Source organism: Hakea prostrata, chromosome 5, assembly GCF_041222555.1.
Source record: "Hakea prostrata isolate BN-2017 chromosome 5, UWA_Hpros_2, whole genome shotgun sequence".
NCBI lineage: Eukaryota > Viridiplantae > Streptophyta > Magnoliopsida > Proteales > Proteaceae > Hakea > Hakea prostrata.
In genome coordinates this window covers 11,449,844-11,476,536 of record NC_142604.1, presented here as the reverse complement: position 1 = coordinate 11,476,536, position 26,693 = coordinate 11,449,844, and the positions used below count along the sequence as shown (strand labels likewise).

Genomic DNA, 26,693 nt, shown 5'->3' with positions numbered 1-26,693 from the left:
GGATGAATGACGTTAATTATTAGAAGTAACTCAAAGGGTGAGATTGAAAATTTCCCATGAAATTTCGATATGCTTCCACTCATCCCTATTCAAAATTAGGTCTAGCCTACCCATTAGATTATCCTCCCACACTCACAAGTATGGGTCCTATACTTTCTCGGCCTACACAAGCATAGCCTGTAAGTGTGAGTTCTACTCTTTCATGTGAGTGTGGAATAATGCCCTGACGAACAAACTAAGTGGACAAGATTTGGACTCCTCAAAAAAGCTAAACATTGCTTTTCAAATATGACAACACACGATACCCAAAACAAAAATATTAGACTATCCTCCCACACTCACGATGTGGGTCCTACACTTTCTCGGCCTACAAAAGCATAGCCTGTAAGTGTGAGTCCTACTATCTCATGTGACAGTGGAATCATGCCCTGACGGACAAATTGAGTGGACAGGATTTGGACTCCTCAAAAAAGCTAAACATTGCTTTTCAAATATGACAAACACACGATACCCAAAACAAATAATATTAAAAAAACAAAAAATGACAGATTAAGAAATGTATGCTTCGTGCAGCTATCCGAAATTGCTTGGTCATTGCACATTAAATGCGCATGACTGTCAAGCCAAGATTTTGGATCTGATGGTCCGAAATCTCGGTCGAAATTGAATCTCAACCGTCGAATTTCAATGCTCAAGATCGAAATTTGCAAGTGAAATTCCGATCGGACAGCCTAGGGTGTTTGACTTGGTTCTGCGCATTAACCAATCAGTGTCCGCAGCAATCCCAAGAGTTAGATGAAAATTATTTCAATTCGTCGCTTTGTTCACCGGTGAGCCAATCAGCAATCAGCAATCAGCATTGGCACGTTGGTTTAGACCATTCGGAAGAAAACGGCACCTTCATTTCTTGAACAGTTGAAAACGGAAAACGGATCAAAATATCTGATTATCCATCATCATTCTTCCTTGAAATTCGTTTAGACCCCGTCCTTTTCTTTTCTACCTAGTACTTCAACCCTTGTCATCTCTCTCTCTCTCTCTCTCTCTCTCGCTGTTTGGAGTCCGACAGTTAGACCTACAGCAGCCGGAGGTGTTTTGTTGTTTTGGTTTGATTTCTGTATCAAATTTGCGAAATTAGACACTGAGAGAACGATCGAGCAAGTGCCATGGCTCCCCCTGGAGACGACAAAGTGTTAGCAGAGGAGGTCAAAGGAGCTGAAACGGAGATGAAGCCCATCTCCACCATCGTCTTTGTTATAGGTAATTTTTTTGGGTGGGTTCTTTTTCTACTTCTTTTTGCTTTTCTCTGTTTTAATTTAACTTTTCTGTTTTCCTCCTCCGGTTTTGGTCCCAAGAACAGCCATGCAGACTGAAGCGCTTCCACTTGTGACCAGATTTCAGCTGAAAGAGGATCTTGATTCTGTGTTAGTTACTTCTTTCTTCACTTAGCTCATCTCTTCTCTTCTGTCATTTGTAGGGTTTTAAGCGACTTGGGTTCTATTTAGGATTCACTTGTTTAATTCTTGAAAAGCTGCGTAGCAATTGATATTGGTTTCTATTATCAATAGTGTAATCACATTGTTTCTGCTCTTTTTTTACTTCTTTCATTCTTACACGTCTTTCCTGTTTATATGTCCAGTGAGGGAAACCGAATAAAATGATCTTGTTCGCGATAGGATAGGAAATGATGTGCCTCACACTCACTTAGTTTTGATGTATTCTTAATTTCATTTAGACTCGCTTCGTGTGTGTTGGTCATCTATTTGGGTTTTTTTCGCGTGTTTTGCTGATCAGATATATTATTATGGTATTGGGATTTCTTTACTTCGATATAGTTCTTGGGTTGGTGATATTCTTGGGGAACCGTGCCCCTGGGACTCAGCTTTGGAGCAACTCTTAACACATGCGAAAAACTTTAAGGTGTCAGATCCTCCTGATGCAAATCCTCCTGTAAGATTAGGCAGTTGTGTTTTCTTTTTCTGTGATAGCCTGATGCTAATCCTCCTGTAAGATTAGGCAGTTGTGTTTTCTTTTTCTGTGATAGCCTGATGCAAATCCTCCTGTAAGATTAGGCAGTTGTGTTTTCTTTTTCTGTGATAGCCTGATGCTAATCCTCCTGTGAGATTAGGCAGTTGTGTTTTCTTTTTCTGTGAAAGCCTGATGCAAATCCTCCTGTAAGATTAGGCAGTTGTGTTTTCTTTTTCTGTGATGGTGCTTCTATTCATTGAGAAGCTGATCAAATTTTCTACTGACTAGTACTTCTCTTGTTTCCTTGATTTTGGTTATTTTATTCTGAGATGTATTTCTAATGGCTTCACAGGTTCCCTAAAGGATTTCCTTGGGTTAGATACCATGGCATTTACAAAGGCCTGCATATCAATGTAATCTGGCCAGGAAAACATCCAGTTTGGGGTAATGATATGGTTTTATCAATATCTTCTTCTTTAGTTTTTCTGAAGATGAATAAACACGTGTATTGGAAATATGCTTGAAAAGCCCTAGCCAACCAATCTCTACTGTATCATTATGAAATGTACAACAGTTGTAATTTTTGAAGTAGATGACACTCCTCTCTCCTGAGCATTAGGGAAAAAAGAGAGCGTAAAGCCTGTGCACATAGCTACTGCAACTGCAGGATTGAGAGAAGGTTATAATGTCTATAGCCTTAACTCTGCTTTCAGAGAGAATCTGTTTCCAGACTCAGTCCCATGGCAACTTCCTCAGAATCTAGCCATCTTTACCATTGCACTGAGGCCTATTGTCTCTCTGTAGCATTAGTGAATAAAAGAAGAAGTATAGCTATATCATTCGTGGAATTATGTTATCATCATTATTGTCGTCATTACTGGGTCATATGTGAATATGGTGCTTATAACATAGGCTGAAAAAAACATTAAAAACCAATAATCAGAATGCAAAACCATATATGCTGCAAAGATTATAATAACTAAGCAAGTTCTAACATCCAAGACAGAAAGGTCTGGGTAAGTTAATATGCTATATCTCGCTTCTATTTCCTAGAATGGCTAGTCTTTTGAGCCATCCACCAAGGGAATAGGTTGTACTGTGATGTACTTTAGTGTTTCTATGTCTGGATATATATCATCTGCTGCACCCTCCAGTTTTGGGATTTCATACCTGGGCTGATGGTAGTTCAGATATGTTTTCTAAGCATTTACATTTTAAACTAACTAATTGAAGTAAAATATTTCAGTCAAGAATAATATGACATGGAGCTTCTTCTTACATCTAAATCGATTACTTGGTGTGCTTTTCATGTTTAATTTTCGCAGACTAGCAGTTGTCCTGGTGTTTGCTTGACCGCTAACTTCCTGAAATATCTTTTCACAGGTGTTGATAATGTAGGCACAATTTCTGCATCCCTTGTGACATATGCTTCTATCCAAGCATTGAAACCAGACCTTATTATAAATGCAGGCACCTGTGGGGGCTTTAAGGTTCGTATAATAGTGTTAGTACCTTACACAAAAATATTTTAGGAAGCACTTTATAGCATCTTTTCCTTTACTTATGCAGGAACTGTCTATTTGCCATGACAATACATCCTTATGCATGTCTGTGTAGTTCCTTTGTCGCATCCTCCCACTTTCTTTTGCTCTGAGTGTGTCTAAAAGTTGAACAGCTTCTCGTTTTCTGATCATCATGTGAAGTCCTGCACCGAAGTCTTCTAGTTCTTTAAAGGTTAAACATGTGAATGTTACCATGAAGAATCATTGGATTTGTATTAGATTTCTTAAACATCCCGTACTACCCAATGGCAATTTAATGATGGAAGGATAACATATGCCTAACTGTTTATCAGGAAAATCAATGAGGTAGCTATGTGTAGAAAATGACAAATCAGACTGCCGAAGACTACTAGAATTTAGGATCGGAAAGGACTTGAAAATTCACAAAACACATGTAGAAAATTAAGTCTAAAATCAGCCAAAAGTAATGAAAATGTACTAAATTCAAGTATAGAAAATTCATTCTGAAGATTCATTAAAATTTACTAAGAATCCATTATAGGTCAATACATTCATTTGTTGTCCATGAGTCGGCAGAGATTCAGAGTACTCTCATCAAGTGCAAAGGCATTGCCAAACTCCAAATTATCTGTTGTCAGCGACAACTTGCTTTAGTGATGAATTGTCAGTTAAGGCAGAAATTTAAGCCAAAAGGGAAAAACTGAGTTTTGAATGAAAAACGGTGTAAATCAAGCTTAAGCTAGTGGGGAAGTCGAATTTCCTGAAGTTTCAAGTCAAAAGATGGCAAACAGGTCTGATAATCCAATTGAAACCACAAACCAGTCCTATTCTAGCTTAAAGAGAGAAGAATTAGGGAAGAGAAAGGAATTTGGATTCTCTCTACCTTTTGTAAGGAAACCACTCATGCTACAAAGAAAAGGAAAGAATCTCCCAACTTCGAACATCTTCTTAGTGCTCCCACCCCTTAGTACAGTTCTTCAACACTAATTTAAAATGAGAAATAGCTTCCTAGTCACTACTTTTCTAGCAATAACCTTCCTAAAAAATATTCCATGTACCATTACAAAGATAGTAATGACAGTTGGACACCAAATAAAATAAAAGCAGTTCTGCATAAGTAACATAATTTATTAGATAATAAATCTTTCTGCTCTTCGCCCTCTAACCCTAGTTTGTTATGGAAGTAGTCGTTACCTGTTAACTTTTTTTTCCCCCTAATCCGAATGACACATGTTATTTCTTTTCTTGTTCAGAATGTTCCAAAAGATTTTTTTTTTTTTAATAATTTGTCTGCAGTATAATTGTGACATACTGTTTGGGAAAAGTGAAACTCATTAGACTTGAAATATTTTCAGGCTAAAGGAGCATGCATCCGGGATGTCTTCGTGGTTTCTGAAGTTTCTTTTCATGATAGAAGGATACCTATACCTGTAAGTCTTTGTAGATACATTGCTTCCTGTGTCTGCTTTTGGAGCTTTACCTGATCTGTTAGTTAGCAACATCTCAGGAATGATTATTATAGTAATTATGTTCATGCTTTTGATTCCACCCTCTCCCTCCCCCCCCCCCTTCAAAAAAAAAAAAAACAGTTTTGGTTGTGAGTATCCTTTGGGTGCTCTTGATCTGGTTGATGGGGATGACTAGGATGCTATTAGGAAAAATGTGAAGAAAAGTTAAAAGTCTATGTGCTTAGAACTTAAAAGATTTATTGGATAAATTGGAATTTCATTGTGGAGGACCCTAATTCTTCTTCTTCTTCTTCTTCTTCCTTTTTTTTTTTTTTCCCCTCTCGCTACCCAAAAATCGTCAAATAGTCATTAAAATGTCCATGTGCCCATTTGACTCCATCATTCCCTAGTAAACACTTATATAGGGGTGAGTTCATATGAGCTCTCATATGAAAGATTTATCCGGATCACATTATTTCACATTACCATTCTCATCAATCCACAATAATTACCGAAAACTGAAGCTCATGAAACTTCTCCTTTTATATATATATATATATATATATATATATATATATATATATATAAATTCCAGTGGAAGTGCATCAAATTACTCAAAACAAGATGATCATCAGTTCACTGCAGAACCCAAGTCATTGAGGCAAAGATACAAACTGTGGTACAAACCAAAATTCAAAAAGATCTGTTTATGAAATATAATTTGACCATTAGCTAACAGAAGATTGAACCAAAGCAAGAAAAACATAGAAATTTCGGAGAATATATTGCAGGCCTAGAGGAGGTAAAGATTAAGTTGCAGCTGTAATGGGGATGTTGATTTCAATCCCGATGATGATTGAATGCACCTGTGACTAAGCACTTTAAGAGGGCATTCCTCATTTTGCATCGTGGGTAAGATCTTGTGAAGATGAGGAGCAGTGCTCCACCACTGCATGCACAGCAAATAAAGCACTATGTCCCTCTCAACATTCAGCCTAATTGGCCTAATAATTTGACAATTTACTTTAGAATTTCTCTCACTTGTGCAGGAGCAAATGAGAGATCATATGGACTCACAATGAGAGATCATATGGACTCACCCCTATATTAGGTCTCCTTAGGTTTAGTTGGTGTTATCAAGAAAACCTTCCATTCAAAGAAAAGGTTACCAGTCACTTCCAGTTCGGCCAATAGTACATGTTTTCATTAACTGCCATTAATTGATGTTTTACATTTATCTATCTATTTTCATGGTTCTACAGCAGAATATTCTGTGTATTGCAGAATATAACAAAATCATGTTAGTTAAATATTTCCATAAAACTAGCATGGTTCAAGATCTTGGCGAGATCTCAATTTTTTGGAGACTCAAGATGAGATCTCGATTGAGTCTCACAAAATACAGCAATTCAAGTATTCAACTGAGATCTCAGTCGAATCAAGATCTCGGTCCACAACCCCTTCTTTTAAAAACCAAGTTTCGAGCGAGATAGGTCGAGTTCTCAACCTGTCTTGCCTACTCTTGCCTCTCATCTTGCCGATAGCATCCCAAGTTCATTTTTTGTTGGATTCTTGCCTCATTTCACTGATAGCTTCCCTAAGCTACAACAGCTATTCATGGTCCCAAGCCCAAACTACAAAGGAAATCTTGAGGCCCAAAGCAGGACCCCCATGTGCATCGGAGGGAAGGTCGTTTGCAACACAATGTGAAGCATGAGCCATACCCAACACTTTTTGTTATGAAGATTTATATTGAACTTGTGATGGTTGTATTATTGTATTCTCAAGAGTCAAGAATGTGATGTTCTATTGTACTCATATGGATGGGATTTTGTTTGTGTTTAAGTTATTTGATGTATCTTATCACTTGCTTTTCATTTATATGTCCTAATGGTTTTTATTTCATGTTTTATAACCTTACACTCTTGTAGCATTTTGGTTTCAAACTTAGGATCATGGTGGGAGATCCGGAGACTCGCCGAGATCCGCGAGATACCGGTTTTCATGGGGGGCGGAGGGAACCGCCGAGCTCGCCATTCTCGGCATTCTCGCCTTCTCCCTTCTCGCCATTCTCGCCCCTCTCGCCATTCTCGCCCTCTCCCTTCTCGTTTTTTCCTTTTTGTAGATTTCAGCCGTTTCCTTGCCTCTCTTGCACTCTCCATCAAGAAGCTCATCATCCTCCTTGTCTTATGCTTTGCGTTAATGACTTATATACTTCTCGGTTGTTCTTTTATCATTCTTTCTCGGTTAGTTGTTACTCATTGATGTTATCTTGATGCATTGGTTATTTTGTTTTGATACACATGATTTTCATTTATATGCCTTAGGTTTATATTACTGTTTTCCTTGCATTCTCTAATCCTATGCATTTGGTTTATTTTTGTTATATACGTTGCATTCTCTAATCATGAGCATTTCGGTTTCACAATTGGGTGACTTAGAATCATACTTAGGGCTGTTTTCTCACAAATCCAGGCCACTAGTGTGTTCAGGCATCAAATAGGCTAATCCGTTTTGCCTAACCCGGAACCCACCGAGATGGGTCCGAGTTGCGCCCAAATGGCATTCTCGCCGAGATCTCGCCGTGGTCGGTCTCGGTTTCTGAGTTAGAACTCATATTTTGGGTTATTTTCTCACAAATCTAAGGCCACCATGTTTAGAAGGCCTAACGTAGGCTAAATACCAACTTTGAGCTCAACTTGACCCTTAAAACCCCGAGATGGGCCCTTGAGTTCACTCGAGTTGGCCGGGGAAAAAATATCAGATCTTGAGTGAGATCTCACTTTTCTCCAGGGTGAGACTGCCCCCTCAAAGTGAGATCTTGAACCTTGAAAACCAGCAGATATTTCATGTGACAGCTTTCTTCTGCTGCTCAGTGAATATTGAACCATCATCCTAGGGTTCACAAGCCGCTATTAGGCTATGGTATGATTTGCAAGAGACCCTTGTGTTAATGCGCTTTGAACCCACCACAATGCAAAAACTTAGTCTAGTTTCTTATACTTGTTTTCCTACTATGGATTTGTTTTTTGTATCTATACTCAATGGATTTTGAGTTTATAATGTATATTGAAAGTTAAATATTTTATTTTATTTATTGATTTTTCTGTGTGGTCAGAATGCATTCTAGAGATGATCAGAATGAATTCTAAATAACACTGCCATATATAAGAAAAGGCAATTTTCTAGATCTAGGGCTATGGGATTTGCCATGATTCATGTTTAGAGTATCATGGAATAATAGCTTATCACTGCATGGATCTCTTTTCCAGAGATTAACTAGGACAACACTCTATTATGTTGAGGTGCTACCATACTACTACAGTTAAGATTATGAGTCATGATCCATTGCTTTACTTAATTTTTTTTAATTAAAAGCAACAAGAAAATAAATTGAAACATCTGAAGATCATAGACTATGCTTCCATAAACGAGGGTTACCTCGAGGCATCTTGTGGTTTGTTACGTGTCCAGCTGGCTGAAGTTATCATCAAGGGTGCGTTTCGTTACCGTTTTCAGACCCTTCACTCCAGGCTCCTAGCTGGTCCTCCTCCACTGAACTTGCTGAGGCATGTTGTGGATACCTCTCCGTGTGCTGTGTAGCCAGCTCATCCTCAATTTAGTGTTCTGGCAAGATGCCTCAGCGTCCAATTAGTTACATATATTCTTTCAAGTGTCCTCGAATGCGCTCCTAACTTGTTCGCTTTCCAGTTGGGCTGGTTCTTTGTAATAATGAAAAAAAAAGGGTGAACCTGGTGCCAGAGGCTTCCACACAAGCAGAGTTTGGCTGGTTGGGTGGGGGGGGGGGGGAACAATTTTCCTACACAGCCTTACCCCAGTAATCATTCATTTAGTTAATACAGAAGATCACAGTTCCTAAATTCCTTCACTGATTACTGAACTTCACTTCTTAATGATTAAGTCTCAAACAATCTTTTTTGCTGATTAGGATCATTCAAGAAATGCTTTGCTTTTAACTTCTTCCTATTGTTAAAGCTGTTTTATTCACCTTTGACTTCCAATTTCTATGTTACAGTGTCAATATCCTGTCTTTGTCTGTTTGTCTGTCTCTATGCCAACACATTTTTCTTTGTTTGCTTTGATTTGCATATAGAGATGGAATGAGGCTGAAAAAATGCACTGAGAAATTCTCAGTCTCAATTATAATTTTTTTTTTCATTCTTACACAAAGACTTAAAATTGAATGAAAAAAAAAAAAAGCGTTTAGATTTATGTCAAAGGATCTTCCAAGGATGGATTATCAATGTGAATAAGTGTAGCAGACAGCACTTAATCAGGAACTACTGATGGAAAAAGTAGGGATCCCTTTCACACACTATAAATGGTTAGAGACATGGTTCAGACATGTTAAATATAAATTAGTACAAGAAAGTAACTTTTCTAGACTCAGGCTCAAAATAGTGACCAAGTCGAAATCATATCAAATGCAACCACTATTACTAGAGAACAGAGTTGGACATATCAAGAACCAGTTTTTCTATTCCTTGGCTATGTGTCAGTAGTTGTATGATTCTGTTTTTAAAGGGCTCGTGGAAGGACTGAGAATTGTTGGAGGTTAGTTGTCACATTTTCCCCTTTAGCTCTCCCCAACCCTAACAAGAGTAGAAAAAACACACCCACGAACTCACTCAAAACACATAAAGAGGGGTTGTGGATTGTCAAGTTTAGTTTTTAAAAGGGCAATCTGCAATTGTTAAGGGACTATCTCATGAAAAAAAATTATCTTCAATTTATAGGAACTAATTGATCAATAATATGTAAATGCATGTGCAATTAGCAAGTTCGCAACAGAGCTATACAGTTATAGCCTTCAGCTGCACCTTAATGTAGGTGGCCTAGTTTCTTATTTCAAACTTTCATGTTTTACATCAAAATAATTCTATCTGATGAAGAGAATTCTTTACTAAAATAATTCGACTTTTATTTTCCTCTATGGTTATTGTTCCAAAATCACCTGACACATTTCTTCTGCAGGTTTTTGATCAATATGGAATTGGTGCTCGGAAGTCCTTTTCAACACCAAATCTCTTGCAGAAACTTAATTTGAAGGTGATTATTTTGCCAACCATATGCTTAGATTGGATATATGGTACCATTCATGAAATCTCAAATCTTATATGCTCCCTCTTTTCCTCAAGTCATCCGCTTTTGGGCTTTTACTCTTTGGAAATTTTATTATATTTCAGATAGTTGATCTATGTATTCTTTCTTCTCAGTTTTACCATTTTTTTACACTAACAATCATGACTGAACTTTGGATTAACTGAAGGGGTAAACTTGGAAAGTAAAGTAAAGAAAGTGGGGGATTTTTATTGATTGAATTTCTAGAATTGTATTATCTCTTCATAGTGAAGAATCTTTGAGAAACATTTGCAGCATTACTTCATCTAATTTGTGGTGCTTTTAATGTGAACCCAGGATCTTGGGTTTAACTAAATGATGAAAGCCCTGGGTCTAGGTCCACCCTCAGGATCTTCTTCAAGTGAATCAGCAGTCAATTAGGGTTTAGAATACCCTATGGATGAAGGAATTAAGCTGGTTAAAGGATTCTAGGGTGGGAAAAGGGGTAGGGGTTAGGTTTGGCTAGGTTTTAGTGAACAAAGTCTGAAACCTTGCTGCAATTTTAGTTCCAGAATTGAATTCAAGTCCAGGTTTTGAAAAATTAGGATTTCTTAAGAATCTAAGGTTTCTAGGGTTTGGATTAGGGCTAGGGTTAGGGTCGAATGTTCAATAGGTGATATGGATGCTAATCCTGGAAGGGCTTAAGGTTTAGATGAGGGGTTAGGGAGATTTAGGGTATAGGGTTTTCTAAAGAAGAAGATCAGTTGTAAAAGGCTTTTATCTATTTGAATATAGCTAGGCCTGCCATTTACTAAATCTTTCTGTCAAGTGGTAGGACATGACAAACCCCTCGCATGTTTCCTTTTAACTCTATTACTTCTTGGACCTTTCATTTATTCCTAACTTTCCCCATCTCAGTTCTTCTTGAGAACCCCTAAATTTCACCCTGCCTAGACCAACTATTGGAATTTACTTCAATCCTGAGCGAGTACTCTCCATATCCTCTAAACAAAGCCATTCTGTTTGGTTGCACTTTATCAGCCGAAACCGTAAAATTTTGTCTTTTTCACTTTCTTAGAAACCGGTGATCAAAACCCTTAACTTCTTGCTTCTTCATTTTGTCAAACCTCGAATCCTCATTACTTCCCTATACTCATTTGGGATAACCCAACATCAAATCTTAAGTCATACCAATTCTAACCTTAGTTTTGACCTAACAATTCTTAGATTGACCAAAAACCCCATTTTAGCCGCCTCCGCCCCCCCCCCCCCAAAAAAAAAAAAACCAAAAAAGGGGAAAAAAGAAAGGAGCTAGCAGAAAAATATAGTAGATCCTGGTTTATCTCCTATCAATGTAAGACTATATGAATTGGTATCAGAACTAGATTAGGAGAAGAATTTATCTCCTCCCTATCTCATTTCTTCACTTCTTCACTTCTTCTCATACTTTGGGTTCTGTTAGCTATGACAATAGCTCATATCTCCAATATTGAGGTACATTAGTTACACTAGAGCTGACTGAGAGTCTTGAAAAGTATGAAACCCCGATTGGAGGCTAGGTTGGTGCCAGGACTGAACGGAACAAAGCGAAATATGACAAATTTAGGGAATATGTTCCTTTTCTCCTCGAGAGACTTGACAAGCAAGTTGAAACTAGGACATCTAATCCATCCTTCAGGGATTGATGGTACTCCTCGAGGGATTCAACCTGATCCAGTTATACCTTAGAATGTCACCCCACCATTCTCCATCAAGGTTGAGATTCTAGAGCTCAGTGGTGAAAGCAGCCAGAGGAATTTCTTAACTGGCTCACTAAGGTTGAAAGGATCTTTGCCTCTCATTCCTTTCCACTCAGGATTTAGTGTGAACTCATTCACACCAAATCCACTAGGTAAGGAGAGAAGGGGAAGGGTAGGTGTAGGGGTAGGGGTGGGGGTTTTACTTGTTACTGGAGAGAAAGCTAAAGAATTTGTAGGTTTCCTCCCTAGGCCCGGTTTCAGCCCTTGGTCCTCTATTGGGATGGCTCTTGGTCCAGTTTCACATCAACCATTTTGCTTAAATTTTTTAAGGATATGAAATATAGACTAATTTTAGGCCATTTTTAAAATTTCTTGTGTGTGCAATCAAGAGGGTGGGAAATGCAGACCATTAAGTATTATTAAATCACGATTTCATTTTGGTTAGGCCACTTGATTTGCAGTTTTTTGGGAGGTTTTATACTTTGATATGTAATCCTTTTTTTTCTTATTAATAAATTTAATCCTCCACTCAAAAATAAATCTTCGATTGTATTTATGCTTGAAGTTTTCCAGCCGGAAATAGATTGGACTGGTGTTAGTGATGTTTCTGTTCATGTCTCAGACTGGCAAACTGTCTACTGGGGACTCCTTGGATATGTCACCTCAGGATGAAGCATCGATGGTTGCGAACAATGCTACAGTTAAAGATATGGAGGTAAAGTTATTGTTTCTTCCATTTATCTCATTCAAAAAATAAAATATAACTTCTCATTTGAGTCTTCAACACATTTTCTTTTCTACCTCTATTCCTGATGCAACCAATGGTTAAAACCCTAAATTTGGATTGCTGGAGGCCCATCCAAAGTATAAAAGGCTCAAATTAAACAGATAGTAAAAAATTTGATAGCATTGTTCTTTGGAAGAGAAGGAAAAGAAAAAGAAAAAAAGTGATTAGTTTTGAAAAGGAAGGTCAAATCTTCTATTTCAGCATAGGTAGGGTAAAATATACCCCAGTTAAAAGAAGGGCTTCTCTGTGATTATGAAGAAATATGAACCTCTTTATAGATCAAGAAGATATTGATCTTTGATAGAGGTAAAAAAGTGGTGCAAAGTGATCTACTTTTGAAGAGGAGGGGCAGATTTGCTTTTTGACAAAGGTAGGGTAAAATACACACCACCTAATCAAGGGATTTTCTTTAATTATGAAGAAATATGGATCTCGTTATGAATTAAGAAGAAAAAACTGTTGGAGGATAGGTGCCCTTACGGCCTTACCATTGAGAGAACCCTCTAAACTTGGACCCAATTGAATCAGGATTCAGGGATTGATTTCCAAAGACCATCCTATTGAAACCACCCGAAAAGAATTAGAGGATTAACTGGATAAGATGGGAAATTTTTATGGAAAGCAAGTAGAGAAGGGTATTTCATTTATCAGGGAAATCAATTGGGACTGAAACTCTAGCTGTAAGCTTGCCCTGGGGAAGAAGCCAATTTCTAAATTTTTAGTTTGGCCTGAGTTTTAGAGATGGGATCCAGCAAAATTTCCTTGGATTAGCTAATACTGTATACACAGAAAACAAGGAAAGAAGAAAAGGAGGAATGGTACCTGAGTTGAGAACAGACTAAGAGCAGTAGAGAAAGAAAGAAGCAGTGGCAGTTGGACCACCTTTGATTTCTAAATCACCAGTAGAAGCACTAATGTTCATTCATGCATATATATAAAAGCTAGAAACAAAAAGTAACCTACTCAAACTCAATGACCAAAGTAGAGTATGGATCAAAGTCCGCACTTCATCCTACGACTATTGCATGTATAAAGTCACATACCAAATTTAGTCAATTGCAGGAGTACTAATTTATCCTACTGAACAAAGTAACTGCATCTCCTTCCCTGGTTCCTTCGGTCACTAAAAATTTGTCTGTGTCATGGAGAATCTGCCAGAGACTACCTTTTGTTAGAGTCAAGGTTTTGTAGCTGTGAGGTTGTCATGATGCAGGCTGTCAGCTGCATCACTCTGTATATGCTGCCCTTATTCAGTTTCTTCGTTGAAGTCATTCCTTACAGGCAGGTTTACTCACTAGCTCATATAGAAGTCTGCCTTTTCCTAATCCCTGCTTTCACCAAGGAACCTAGAGCAGGGAGAAGTGTTTGTTCATTCATTTGCCTGCCAGTACCAATTCCTAGTTAGAATTTGCAGGCATTAAGAGCTCCTCATATTACCTGCCATTAATCTCTTATTCCATAGTTCTGCTGAAAGGAGCCAGCCAGAGAAAGGCCTGAGAATGGGTCATCTGCTTGTGTGTACAGGTGAACATGTCTCAGGGCATAATGTCTCTATGGTTTCCATGGAAACACCTCCCCATTGTAAATGGTGATAAGAGGACAGGTGGTTGCTACACATGCATGGCTTAAAGTACCAATAGATACGATATCGTATATCCCCGTGAGTATCAATATTGGTTGATAGACTGTATATACCAATATATAACTCCCCCTCCCCCCCCCCCCCCCCAAAAAAAAAAAAAATGGAAAAGAAACCACAAAAAGAAAGAATCTTTCAAAAGCTAGTATGTCTCGATTGGTAGCATATTATATTGGCTGAATCATAGAAGAAAATTCAACCGAAATTGTCGAAATGTTTGAGTTCTTCAAAACCGAAATGAAATACAAGGACAGGCACTCGAAATGTTTCGTACCAACCGGAAACAATATTTCCCATGTTATAAAAATGCATCTTTTTGATAGAATTTCAACATTCCGCCATTTCAACCCATATCGCCCACTGAGATTTCGACCTTTTTTTTTCTTGCTTTCATCCCTCTTTTCACCTAATTTATAGAACTTCATTTCATTCAAACACTAGATTTAGCCTTCCATTTGTGGATTTTCTCAAATCTTGCAAGGTGAGTAACCAACTTTCTCATTTTTTTTATTTTTGTTTTGTTTTGTTTGTGCCTTAAATCTTCTTGGATTGCTTCCAAATTTAAGTATGTTTACTTTAGAGTGTTGATCTATGAATTTGTGGTGTCAAAATTAATTTTTGGTTCTTCCCCTTTTTTTTTTTTTTTTTTTTTTTGTCTGTTATTAAAATTATTTTGTAAATTATGTACATTGTTAAAAATGTATATGTATAGTATACGTATGAGCTTCAAATTAATGTATGTGAGAGTAGACTTCTATTGTCATTTGTATGGGGTGCAAACGAAAGAGAGAAACATGGAATAGAGTGGACTTGTAATTGGTAACATTCTCACTTCTTTTTATGTATAGTATATACTTGAATGTTGAATGTTACCTTTTCAATGGTTTTTTTTGGTAAACTAGTAGTTCCATAGTGTTTATTATGCTTGAATATTGTATGCAAGAATCCAAATCATTTTGAGTCCATATGAGGCCCGAAATTGAAGTTCGAATTTTCAAAAAAAAATCACTAATTTTCAGAAATTTCGACCTTTTTCAAGTTCAAAATTCCTGTTTCCACCGAAATTTTTTCCTTGGGCTGAATAGGCATGATTCAAGGTATTAGTGTTTGGAAGATGGCTGTAGAAATTCTAAAGTTTTATAACCTTTCTAGTGGGGCTGATTTAGGTGATTCAAGGGCTTAGAAATAGGTCCTATAGAATTTGGGTATGGCTAGGATCAAGGGTTTATTGAATTGCAGGTCTGAGACTGTGTAACTTAATAGGATGATTAGGATTTTAGAATTTAGGGTTTCAGACAGGTCTAGTAGATAGATTGCCGTAGATCTGACCTGGAATTTTAGTTCTTTAGAGAAGTCCGAAAATTCCCAAAAAAAAAAAAAAGAGGATATGGAGATTAGGGTTTAGGGAAGAAGAAAGGATTCAGCTTTCCTAAGGTTTAATGGGGTGGTCTGGACTAAGGTTGAGATCGAAAACTAGGGGAGGGGAGGAGGTGAGGTTTCCTCAAGGCGATGGGAGTTGGGGGAGGGGATTGAAAGATTTTAGAACTAGGGTTTAGGGGGAGAGAGGTGTAGCCGCAGGGATGGGGATTGGGGATAAGGTCTTAGCCTAGGTGCAAATGGAGGAAAGAGAGGGGGAAGGGTTTCTTTTCTTCTTCTTTTTTTTTTTTTTTGGGGGGGGGGGGTTGCTTTGCTTTACTTGAAGAACGCAATTCACAAGAACACCAGGCCACAATTAGGCTGCCGCAGGCTTCTTCCCTTGGAAGCTCACTCCAATAGGTATCTCCTTCAATCAAATTTTATTAATCATCAGAACTGATTTCTTTACAAGCAATGGCTATATTTATAGGCCTAACATGAAGGATCTATACTAGTACTCAACACTAGAAAGTAAATCAAACAAGGACTTCTTCTTAGACTGAAATTGGAAAGCAAGGACTCTTAGTTAAATAAAATTGCAACCATATAAGGACTTCTAATCTAAGAAGGAATTCCTTTTAAGATAGGACTCCAACTTAGAAACCCAAACAAAAAGGGACTTCTACTTCACTTGGAACTCCCACACTACTAAAGACTCTCACTGTCTCACATATTTCATTGATGATTCAAATTAAAAAACAAGAGTAGGACTAGACTCCTTGTAGAAATTGGAATCCAAACAAGGGAATCTCTCTCTATTTGGGATTCCTAGCTTGATTGAGACTCTTCAATAACTTAAGCAAAACAAATTCAAACTTCAAAACAAAAGTAGAACTAGTTTTACGATAGAATTTGGGCTACTACTAGAGGAATCCCTTTCAAATGAGGATTCCAAGCTAGACTAAGATTCTTTCATAACTTAACGACCAAGGACTCAAATTCAAAAATAAAGGTAGATCTAATCTGAATCAAACTAGGTCAGATTGGGTTTGACTGGGGGACCTGAAAAAACCATATTAGCCGTGCCCAGGTTCGGCTTCCTCCTTGGGCCGTAAGGTGCTGGGCAGCATCCCTAGGCCTGATTCAGCAACTGGGTTGGCCCTTCTGGTTAGTGGTTACATCAAGCCCTGATACATTGTTCTTCGATGTGTTGCAATGCATTATGTTTGTGTGATATGTTTTATTTGTCTTTTTGCTTTAATCATGTGTTTCCAAGTGTATTTTGATAATTTCCATGCATTTTTACACCATTCAATATTTATTTTCAATACAATACATTGCTTAAAATCACCTGAGCAATGCAATACCTAATACCAATACTTAAAACCTTGCTCACACATACAAGCACGTGTAGGATGCATGAATGATTAGGCCACAGAAAAACAGTGATGTAGTTGCTTCTTTTAGTTCTCTTCATCCAAGAATATCTACTGTCACTAGAGCTCTCATTTCCCCCCTGAACATGGAACTGGTGCTCCCATAAACCTGCAATAATCATTCTATTACATCTTGGGTATTTCAAAGCATCTTATTCAATTTTTGAGAAGACTAGTGGGCATAGAATTTAGTTCAAGATTGAGTAATATGTGAGCATTCAGGAAGGCATGTTATAGTGATTAGTCTAGACATTGGATGGAAAGATCTAACCGGGTCATATAGAGGTTCTCCTCAAGATGATCAGAAGCATTGGTGTCCTTCGAGCAAATTTCTTCCATAACTGACTATTTGAGACTAAAATTTACCTAGGGATGTTTTTGTTTGGCAATGTCCTTCATCCATCATGTGTCGTTCGGTTCACCAGGAGCAGCTCCTCCCCAGTGTCTAGTAAGAGAAACTTGAGGAACCAGAGTAGGCCCGAGCCCAGCCAATCCCTTCAACACCCACCCAATCTCTCTCTCCCCCCCCCCCCCCCCCCCCCAAAAAAAAAAAAAAACAACTCAAAAAGAAGGGAAAAAATGAAAACAAACAATAAAAAAAGGTAACTTCTATCACTGGCAACTCATTTACTGAAGAGGATACTTCCATTATTCTCTTCCAGACTCATTGTTTGTTCGATCTGTCTATATACTTCCACACTTAAGTGTCAGTTTCATTTGGTTTTAAGTTTATCATGCTTTCTTTTTTTCCTTGCCTCTTTTTAATGAATCGTTCTATTCATTCTTTGCCTGTTTGTCAGTGGCCCTTTTTTTGTTCTTTATGTTTCCTGGTTTGAGGAACACCTCTTCCCCTTCTTTTCTTCTTTTTTCATATTTATTTAAATAAAAATAGCCCAGAATTAGCCAGGACTATTCCAGTGAGTCCTCCTATGGTGAACAAAAAGATGAACCCTATAGCAAATAACATGGGTGTTTTGTATTGTATCAAAGCTCCCCACATGGTAGCGATCCAACTAAAGATTTTGATCCCAGTGGGGACTGCTAAAAAGAAAAAGAAAAGAAGAAGTAGAAGAAGAGAGAGAGAAAGAAAGAAAAAAAAACTCAAAAGGTATTTTTAGCTTTGAGTTGCATAATGCAGTCGGCTCCTTCTCTTGCAGGGTGCAGCAGTGGCCTATGCAGCAGATCTCGCTTCAGTCCCAGCAATATTTGTAAAAGCTGTGACAGATCTGGTGGATGGTGAGAAACCAACTACAGTGGAATTCATGGAGAATTTGACAGCGGTGACTGCTGCACTTGATCATACAGTAGCTGACATAGTGGATTTCATCAGTGGGAAGTGCCTCTCTGAACTTTGAAGTTCCCACCTGTCCGCTGCTGTTCCTATGAGGCAAATCTTCTCAGAGTGATGCTGCTGGTTATAGAGTTACAGATTCAAGATAAATAGGTGGCCTGGGGTGAAAAGCTGAAACTCTTTTTTTACCTCGGCCATTAATAGAAGATAAAGTAGCCAGCCTGATATGGTGCTCAATTGTTTTGACCAGAGGGTGCTAAGTGCTTAAATGGATCAGTTAATATACTTCAAATATCATGCATTATATGTGTTGTGAGTACTTTGGCTTTCACCTGCAATTATTGCTATATTTTGGCAAATTGCTATGGTTTTCAGATATTGTAGCAGAGAGAGATTAGATATTAAATTTTTACAGCTCATCTGAATGCTTTCCTTTTTTCTTTTTTTTTTTTTTTTTTTTTGGTAAACATCTGAATGCTTTCCTGGGGCTCTTAACTACTACATTTACAGAAGTTTTCATCATCAGATGCCCTATGTAGGGATATAAAAGGAACATATGCTGATCTAATGTGATCGGATCCACTCTTGTGTTACTTACTGAGTGCAACCCAGACATTCCTTCTTAAATGGATATGTTTTTCACTCTTTTTCTGAACACTTTTTTTTCATTTGGCAACAAAATTTGATGCGTTTCTTGATTGAGGGAAGGGAGGGCCAAAGAGCTTCTTGATTGTTGACTTTGTCTGCTACGATGTTCTTATCCAAGAGAATGGTATTTGGCTCTTCTTCTTGGAGGGAATCTCCAATGAGTGTCTAATGAGTTGTAGGGTATCCTTCAATGAATGTCCATTGTCCAAATCCATGGACACTCATTGAATTTATCTAGTCCTTGAATTAGAATATTACTAGTGGCTGAATCTTACAACTCACAAGGCACTCATCAATAGGTCGTTCCAAGGAGAAACAAACTCTTAAGAACATTGAGAAACCTGATATATAGTTTACCAAAAAAAGAAAAAAGAAACCTGATATATAGAATAGATTTTGCCATGAATCGATTATCTTGTATGATGGTAACAATCTTTTTTTTTTTTTTTTTTTTTTTGTAATCTGATGGTAACAATCTTATCGGGGGGGAATTTGTGCAAGTTTCGATATAATCCAATTCAAGATTACTCCAAGGGATGCAAACTTAATTGCCGATTCCTGGGTAAGGAAGGTTCTCTCGGTGTGCGCAACAGATTGGTTAGAATCTTCAAAAGCTATGCGTTGTAGAGGAAGCCATAGGTTGTAAACATAACTTCTATAGTCAATCACATTCATGTTGTCTCCGAGGATGAGATGATGTATGCCCCACTGTTGTGCTGTTACTGCTAAAGCTTCAGCCATGAGAGCATCATGTTCAGGTGTTTGAATTCGAATCTGTGCTTTGATATCAATGTTGGATAAAATAACCCTCTCAAAAGCTTAATTAGAAGGCGATGAAATGAGTTAAGTCAAGTCTGTTAACCTTGTACATAACATTCAGAAATAAGCAAGTAATTTCACAGAATTCGCGTCAAACAATCAATTGATTTCGTTTTGGTAAAATATCAAAGCTCTGGACCAGAGCAAACAATCAGAAAATTATCAATCCTTTCCCCCTTTGAAAGTGAAGCAACAACAGAATAAGAAATTCTGCCTTAATCGTCAATCAATCCTCTTCTTCTTTGTGGAAGCGAAGGTGCTTCCCTTTTGGAGTGGGCAAACCTTTCAAACGCACTGCTCCAGGTGAAATTTCAGAAACACAGACCTCCTCCGGTGAAATTTCAGAAACACAGACCTCCTCCGTTTTTTCAATCTCATCGTCGTCGTTGTAGACGAACCGGGTATGCTTTCCCTTGAACTCGGGCAGTCTCTTCTCCTGAACACTCATTTTGTTCAGACCTTCACACAATTCGTCGAACAGTTCATCTGCTTCGCCAGCTTCTTCTTCATCATCTTCTTCCTCCTCGTAGTAGTAAGCTTCTTCTTCTTCCTCCTCCTCGCCTTCTATAATTTCTCCCCCATCTTCATCTTCGTCTTTAGTGCTAGCATTAACCTGCATGGACCAAACGGAAGCATCGTCTTCCTCAACTGATTTCTCACCGCCGTAAGTCTCTCCTTGATAAGTCAGTGCCGACGAGCATTCAGATGAATCAGAGACCTCTGACTTCTCGGAGAAATCAAACAGTAGATCTCGAATCATCACATTCTTCTCAGATTCTTGAGAGTCTTGCTTCTTTTCGTCAAGATCCATGACCTCCTGCACATTAACAAGTCCAAAAATCGAGTTTCAACAATAGCCCAACAGAAAAAGGAACCTGATAGGATGAAATTTCTCTGGAAATTAACCAGACCTCGGGAATCTTGAATTCTTGTAAATCGGAAGAGAGTGTTTCAGAGACAGAGCCGTTCAGAATGTTCTTGATATCGCCGCCGCTACCGCAGGACAGATTGGGAACCTGCGGTGTATTGGCAGGAGTTGGTGCTAGAAGTCCAGAAGGAGAATCCGTGAGATGAATAAATGGCCGGTGCTCGGAAGGTAGTTTGATGATCTCGACATCTTCTTCAACCTTCTGCAAGAGATTTTTGACCTGACCCCGAAGCAGAGCCTCCCCAGAACCAGGAGTCCTTTTGGGGCAATTGCTTCTCTTCGCAATCGAAGAAGGTGTCTCCAAGCTTCCACCAGCAAGGCCAACAATGGGGGAATCGTTCGTGATGTCTGTGAGAGCCGCCGATCTGTCGTTTTTCAAGTTTCTTTGCCTCGAATGAACCTTCTTTTCAGAATCTTCGCTTTTCCCTGCAAGAAAGAGATAAATTAAATTAAAAGAACTATAAAGAAAAATGATTAAGGGAAACTGAACAGAAGAGAAGATCGCTATACTTGAGGTTGGAATGTTGTTGCTCATTGCAGACAACGAAGCCTGTGATCTTGTGATTCTTCTCGATGATGCTGGAGTCTCCATTATCTTTTCTTGGATCGAATGAAAAACAATTTGGGTCAGTGATGAACTCTGAATCTCTGGAGCCGGATTGTTCAAAATGGAAGAGATGGAGAATGGAGCAGAGAAACGACAGCAAGAGAGAAAATAAGTAAACGTGGAGGGACAAGACTGAATTGAATAGGGTTCTTAAAGGATTTGAAACTGATTTGAACGGTAATATTACCGTTGTCTAGCGAGCCAATGCTGTCATCGTAATTCGAATAAACTTCAAAACTAGCCGTTGGAGAATTCTTTTGGACATTTTATATACTATTTAGTATTTACCCAAAAAAAAGAAGAGAGAGAATTTATTACTTATTTACTTCGTGCTGGTTTCCATTTCGGTTTTGATTTGCTTTTCATATTCTTTTCAGTTTTCTTTTTTTTTTTTTTTTTTTTTTTCTTTCTCTCTTTCTTATTTTATATTTTATAGTTTGGGTTGATAACTTCATTTTTACATTTTAGGTTTTTGAATGCTTGCATATCTTTTTGAAAATTTTCACTTATAATATATTTTATTGTTTGGTGCGAAGCTGAAAAATATCACGAAACCATGACAATTCTGTTTTGAATTCTTTCTCTATAACATATCATCTTGTATAATTGAAATGACTACAAGAATTTATTCTTGGTTAAGAATGAAAAATGGATTAATAACTTTTGTCTAGAATAATTTATAGAATGAAAAATAAGTTTGGTATGTCAAAATGCTTGAAAAGAGATTAAGGGTTTAGGACTAAGAAAAAAGTGAAATAATAAAGTTTTCATAAAATAAATGTATATTTCAATTTGAATTTGGATTTTAAGTGGATTGTGCAAAAATCAAAATTTAAAACAAAAAATTGACCCATAATCCAAAATAGACAAAACGCCTATTATGAATTTTGAGGATTTTTCTATTCTTTTAAACAAAAATAGGATTTAAAATAGATACCAAATACATCTAAAGAATGAAACATGTTCGAAAATGAGAATGACAATTGATACCCTAAAATAAATAAATAAATAAAAATAAAAAACTAAAGTAAGACTTGAAAATGTGTAACCATGTAAAGAATCTGAGATTCACCTAGGTTATATTTTTATCAAAGCATCTGGGCTAGTTTATGCATACTTCGACTCCATCTTGAAGACAATTTTTATGGTTAAACTTAACATTGTCTAAACAATAATTCGGTTTGACATAGGGGAGCCCGTGGTGGCTTTTAACTTGGTTGCGAATGCTTTGGCCCGTGCTGGTCTTTCTTCTGGTTCTAGATGTTTATGGCCTGTGAACTCTCCCTGGCTCCGGGACTTGCTGTCCCTAGAGCTGGGCTTGTGTAACCGCTCTTCTTTTGAATAAATTGTGGTTTATTAAAAAAAAAAAAAAAAAAAAGACATAAGGGAGCCCAACCCAGGCCCACTACTAACCTTGAGGCAAACTCATAGGACTGGGCTCTTTGGGCCAAACTTGGGCTGGTTGTTCTAAGGCCGAATGTGTGTGGACCATCTTGGATTGGATCCACCATCAAAATTATGTGTCATCATAATCCATGGGGAGTAAAAAAAAAAAAAAAAAAAAAAAGGGGGGGAGGGGGGGGGGGGGGGGGGGGGGGGCGTGGCCTCCCCCCAAGTGTTTTTTTATTTTTTTTTATGTATGGTTGTGAGGAGGGAGAGAGGTTGGGTTTTTTTGTTTTTTTGGTTTTTTTTGAAAAAAAAAAAAGGGGAAAAAACCCCCGCGTTTTTTTTTTTTAATTTCCCCCTTTTCAATGCAATTTTTATTTACCGTGTTTTCTAGCTTTTGTCAATTGTCATTAATTATTTCAAAAGAGGGGGGTGTGTTTTGTGGCGCAAAAATTATAAGGCAGCAGCTGTTTGATAATGTGATGTATCAAGTAAAGGGAGAGTTAAAAACCCATCCCACTCCCAATCCAATTGTGCGTTTCGTCACTCAGGGCGATGCTTCGCCTTTCTTCTGCAAATGGGGGGGGGGGGGGGGGGGGGGGGGGGGGGGGGGGGGGGGGGGGGGGGGGGGGGGGGGGGGGGGGGGGGGGGGGGGGGGGGGTGGGGGGGGGGGGGGGGGGGGGGGAGGAGTTTCCAAACTTTTTCATGCATAGCTGTGATTCCCATTAAAAGGGAATTCCGTATTTTACTTAAATGGGCTTGATGTGACCAACAAGAAGTCGGCAAAATTGACCAATTGCTGGGCCCATCAAGCCCAAAAAGGCGATGGACCCCACTCCAGCCTTTTGCCAGCTAAACCATCTTCTTCTCGTGCCTAATTTTGTATTCTTAGCATAATTAGGAGACAGTCATGAATGACGGAGAGTGTTAACAGAGTGTTTGGATTCAGGATTAAGAGCTTTTAATTTTGTAAAGCTTGGTAAAGGACGTTTGGCGTCGAGGGAAAACTGGAATAATCCCATCCTTGCATCCAATCATGACTTCTCCATAGACTGCCAACTCATTTCACTTTGGAAACTTAGAATAAGACACTTGGTAGGTCTTGACCTTATCAACTTTTTTCATTTTGTCTTACAAATTGGGCCAGGCCATGGTGTGGGCCTCCACCGAATCTGAGCCCAATGGATGATTCCCAGTTCCCAAGCCAGCCTGGCAGTCTCTTTAAGTTGAAACAGGTCAACTCACTTTGTAGTCAAATAATGGCAACCCTAGTTATCTTGTCATCATCATCTACTATGTAAGTTAGGGTTATACTAGGAAATTTCTTGAAGGAGTTGGCTTACCAAATGGGCCCACAGCACCGGCCCAGTAGGTTTTTGTCAATCTCAAATTAAAATAACAAAAATAATTCAAAATAATTAATTTCAAACCAAAATATAAAATCATTGTTCATGATCTCAATTTTGTGTTATGCAATTATGCTATTCCTCACATCAATAAATATACTTTCTTTTATCCAAGAACATAAAATCAATATCTATCATAATTTTTAATATTTATATAATGATAAAATATTATTATTCAGAAAAATTTTCAAGAACATTTCAAATAATTGGAGAAAAGTATTAACATTTCAAACCTATGTCAAATTGGCAATGACCTCCAAAATATCACTTAAATTTTCACACTAGAACGCTCATTTAGCAAATTCGGTTAAGTTATGATTAGATAATTTCATAATTCTTATATTATTCTCAATCTCTTGTGATTTTATAGTGTACCTTTAATATAATCAAATCCTAAATTTCATTTTCTTTCTTTCTCTATGAGATCTTTCTTCTTCCTCTATTTGTCTTTTATATTATAAGATATTCAATAAAACATAAGGTATATTCGTTATCTTCTCTAATCAACTAATGGTTCTAACAGAAAAGAAGACCATTATCTTGAGTTGTCATGGAATTTTTTCCTTAGACACTTATAGGAATTCACCAAATTATGAAGCTATGAAAGAGAAACACCTAATAATGAAGTCACTTTTAATGTTTCAAGACAATTTTAAGATGAGCATGCCTACCTAATGCATGAGGCTAACACCATCTTTTTAGGGTTGGTGATGTAATACCATCACAACCTCAAAGGTAGGGAACCTTACAAATCAATGTGAATTGAGAAGTTAATGTAGCATTACCACTTGGGGGGACTTGAGATGTTTTCGCTTATTCGAGTGATTGTGATGGTGGGTCCATATAATATATTCAATGAACTTATTAGTTGTTGCGATTACAGCTTTATTTTTAAGGTGTTATTGGAATTGACCAATGCCTTAGCTTTGGATGACATGTCTAATATGACCAATGCCTTAGCTTGGATGACATGTCTAATATATATATATATATGACAGTTTAGTCAAATTCCTCTTATTTGTGTTAGATGTTTTTCAGATGTTTATATTCAAACTTTGTGTTTCTCTCTTTGTTTTCTTTTATTTTTCAATGAATGAAGTTACTTTTTACCACACACAAAATTTTGCTTATCTGCAGTTCACATGTCCCAAACTTGAAGAACTAGCAACAATGTTATTTATGAACTGATGATGACACAGCAGGTTTGCATAAAATGACCCAGATTAATGGCCTCTAAAGTTTATTTGTCTAAATCCAGATTCATAAATAAGCAGTTTCTGCACCTTCTCTCTCCACAGATTAATGAATTCAACATTAAATGTATACCTCTCAAATTTAGGCACCTGACAAAGCTGTGGCTGAAACTAGCTCCAAGGGATTTCTAACCTTTTCCATTCTGGTCGTGTGTGTTCAATTTTTCTTTCATGTTCAGAGGGTTTAAATGGGATAGAAATCCTACCTTTGGTGTTCCTATATGGCTAAATTGGGTAAATTAAATCAAACACTCAACCATCCACTTGATTCTGAACCTAATCACCAAGAAAAGAATCTACAGCATCATACTGTTAACCTATATTTCCCCCCCCTTTTGGGCCCTTTGTCCTCTCTCCACTCTTCCTTGTTGCCACGTATGAAGGTGTCACCCTTTATCCACCCCCTTCTCTTCCCCACAACTCTTCTTCTCTCAACACACACACCCGAAGGTTCCTTTATATGGACAAAAGAGAGCCTTGCTGTCCAAACTTCTACAATATTTCTGTTCAGCTGCTGATTTCCTACCAGGGTGTGTTAAATCAAACATATAATCTTGATCCAACATCAAAGATCAAACCATCTTCGGCATTAGAATTTTGAGCCCAAACCTTGTTTAGACCTAAGGCGGATCAATGTGAATTCGAGCCACCAAAGCCAATTTGTAATCTTTAACCTAGTAGTGGCTGTAGGATCGATTATATTTTGTGTACCAGCTGATAGTAAAGTAGTTGAGTATTTCCAAGTTAATTTTCTTTTATTTGGATGAGTCCAAGAGATACTCTCATGTTATTTTCCCTCACTTAGTTGAGTTTAAGTAAAACTCTAATTAAATAGTTTGGGTTGAGGATCGAAAAGAAACATAACATACAAATAGATAGAATACAAACTTATACCCATGAAAATTTGAATTACTTTTCCTTGCTCTCTTTGTGACTTTTTTAAGAAAACGAAGTATATTCTCAACCTCCATCGTTGTGGTTCAACAATTTAAAACTTAAACAAAACAAAAACAAAAAAACAAATCACATCTTTTAAACTCAAATTTTACATCTTATATGGGAGAAAACTGTTAATGCATAGCTTCATGCCTTACATGTACAGGAAGGTTATTACTGGAAACATGAACATAGTGGCACATACTAACATTCCATAACATTGATAACAAAAACAACTTTTGAGTCTTGAGAGAGGTGCCATTAAAAAACGAGCAATTTATCCCAAATTTTGGGGTTGTGAGTTTGTGACCATCTTTTGCCCGTTTTATGAGTACTTCTTCCTTCCACTTCTTATTTGAGGTTTAATATTTCACACTAACTAAAAAGCACCCTCGCTGCCTTGCAGTAGGGACCAAATTTTGAAAGAAAAAGATAAATTTG

At 37.7% G+C, this 26,693-nt stretch overlaps 2 protein-coding genes across 2 annotated transcripts; one reads left to right on the top strand and one right to left on the bottom strand.

Annotated features, from left to right (window-relative positions):
• Positions 1 to 908: 908 nt before the first annotated feature.
• Positions 909 to 18,730, top strand: LOC149015119 (5'-methylthioadenosine/S-adenosylhomocysteine nucleosidase-like). Its single transcript, XM_089155266.1, has 8 exons — positions 909 to 1,260; positions 1,361 to 1,424; positions 2,321 to 2,412; positions 3,352 to 3,458; positions 4,847 to 4,921; positions 9,935 to 10,009; positions 12,383 to 12,475; positions 18,136 to 18,730. Exons 1-8 carry the CDS (start codon positions 1,167 to 1,169, stop codon positions 18,331 to 18,333), a joined length of 798 nt encoding a protein of 265 aa, XP_089011392.1. The 5' UTR covers positions 909 to 1,166; the 3' UTR covers positions 18,334 to 18,730.
• Positions 18,731 to 19,473: 743 nt separating this feature from the next.
• On the bottom strand, positions 19,474 to 21,401 carry LOC149015118 (Chalcone-flavanone isomerase family protein). The gene is made up of 3 exons (XM_089157512.1): positions 21,175 to 21,401; positions 20,648 to 21,090; positions 19,474 to 20,553 (listed from the first exon to the last, which is right to left on the bottom strand). Exons 1-3 carry the CDS (start codon positions 21,254 to 21,256, stop codon positions 19,963 to 19,965), a joined length of 1,116 nt encoding a protein of 371 aa, XP_089013638.1. The 5' UTR covers positions 21,257 to 21,401; the 3' UTR covers positions 19,474 to 19,962.
• Between the last annotated feature and the right edge of the window lie 5,292 nt (positions 21,402 to 26,693).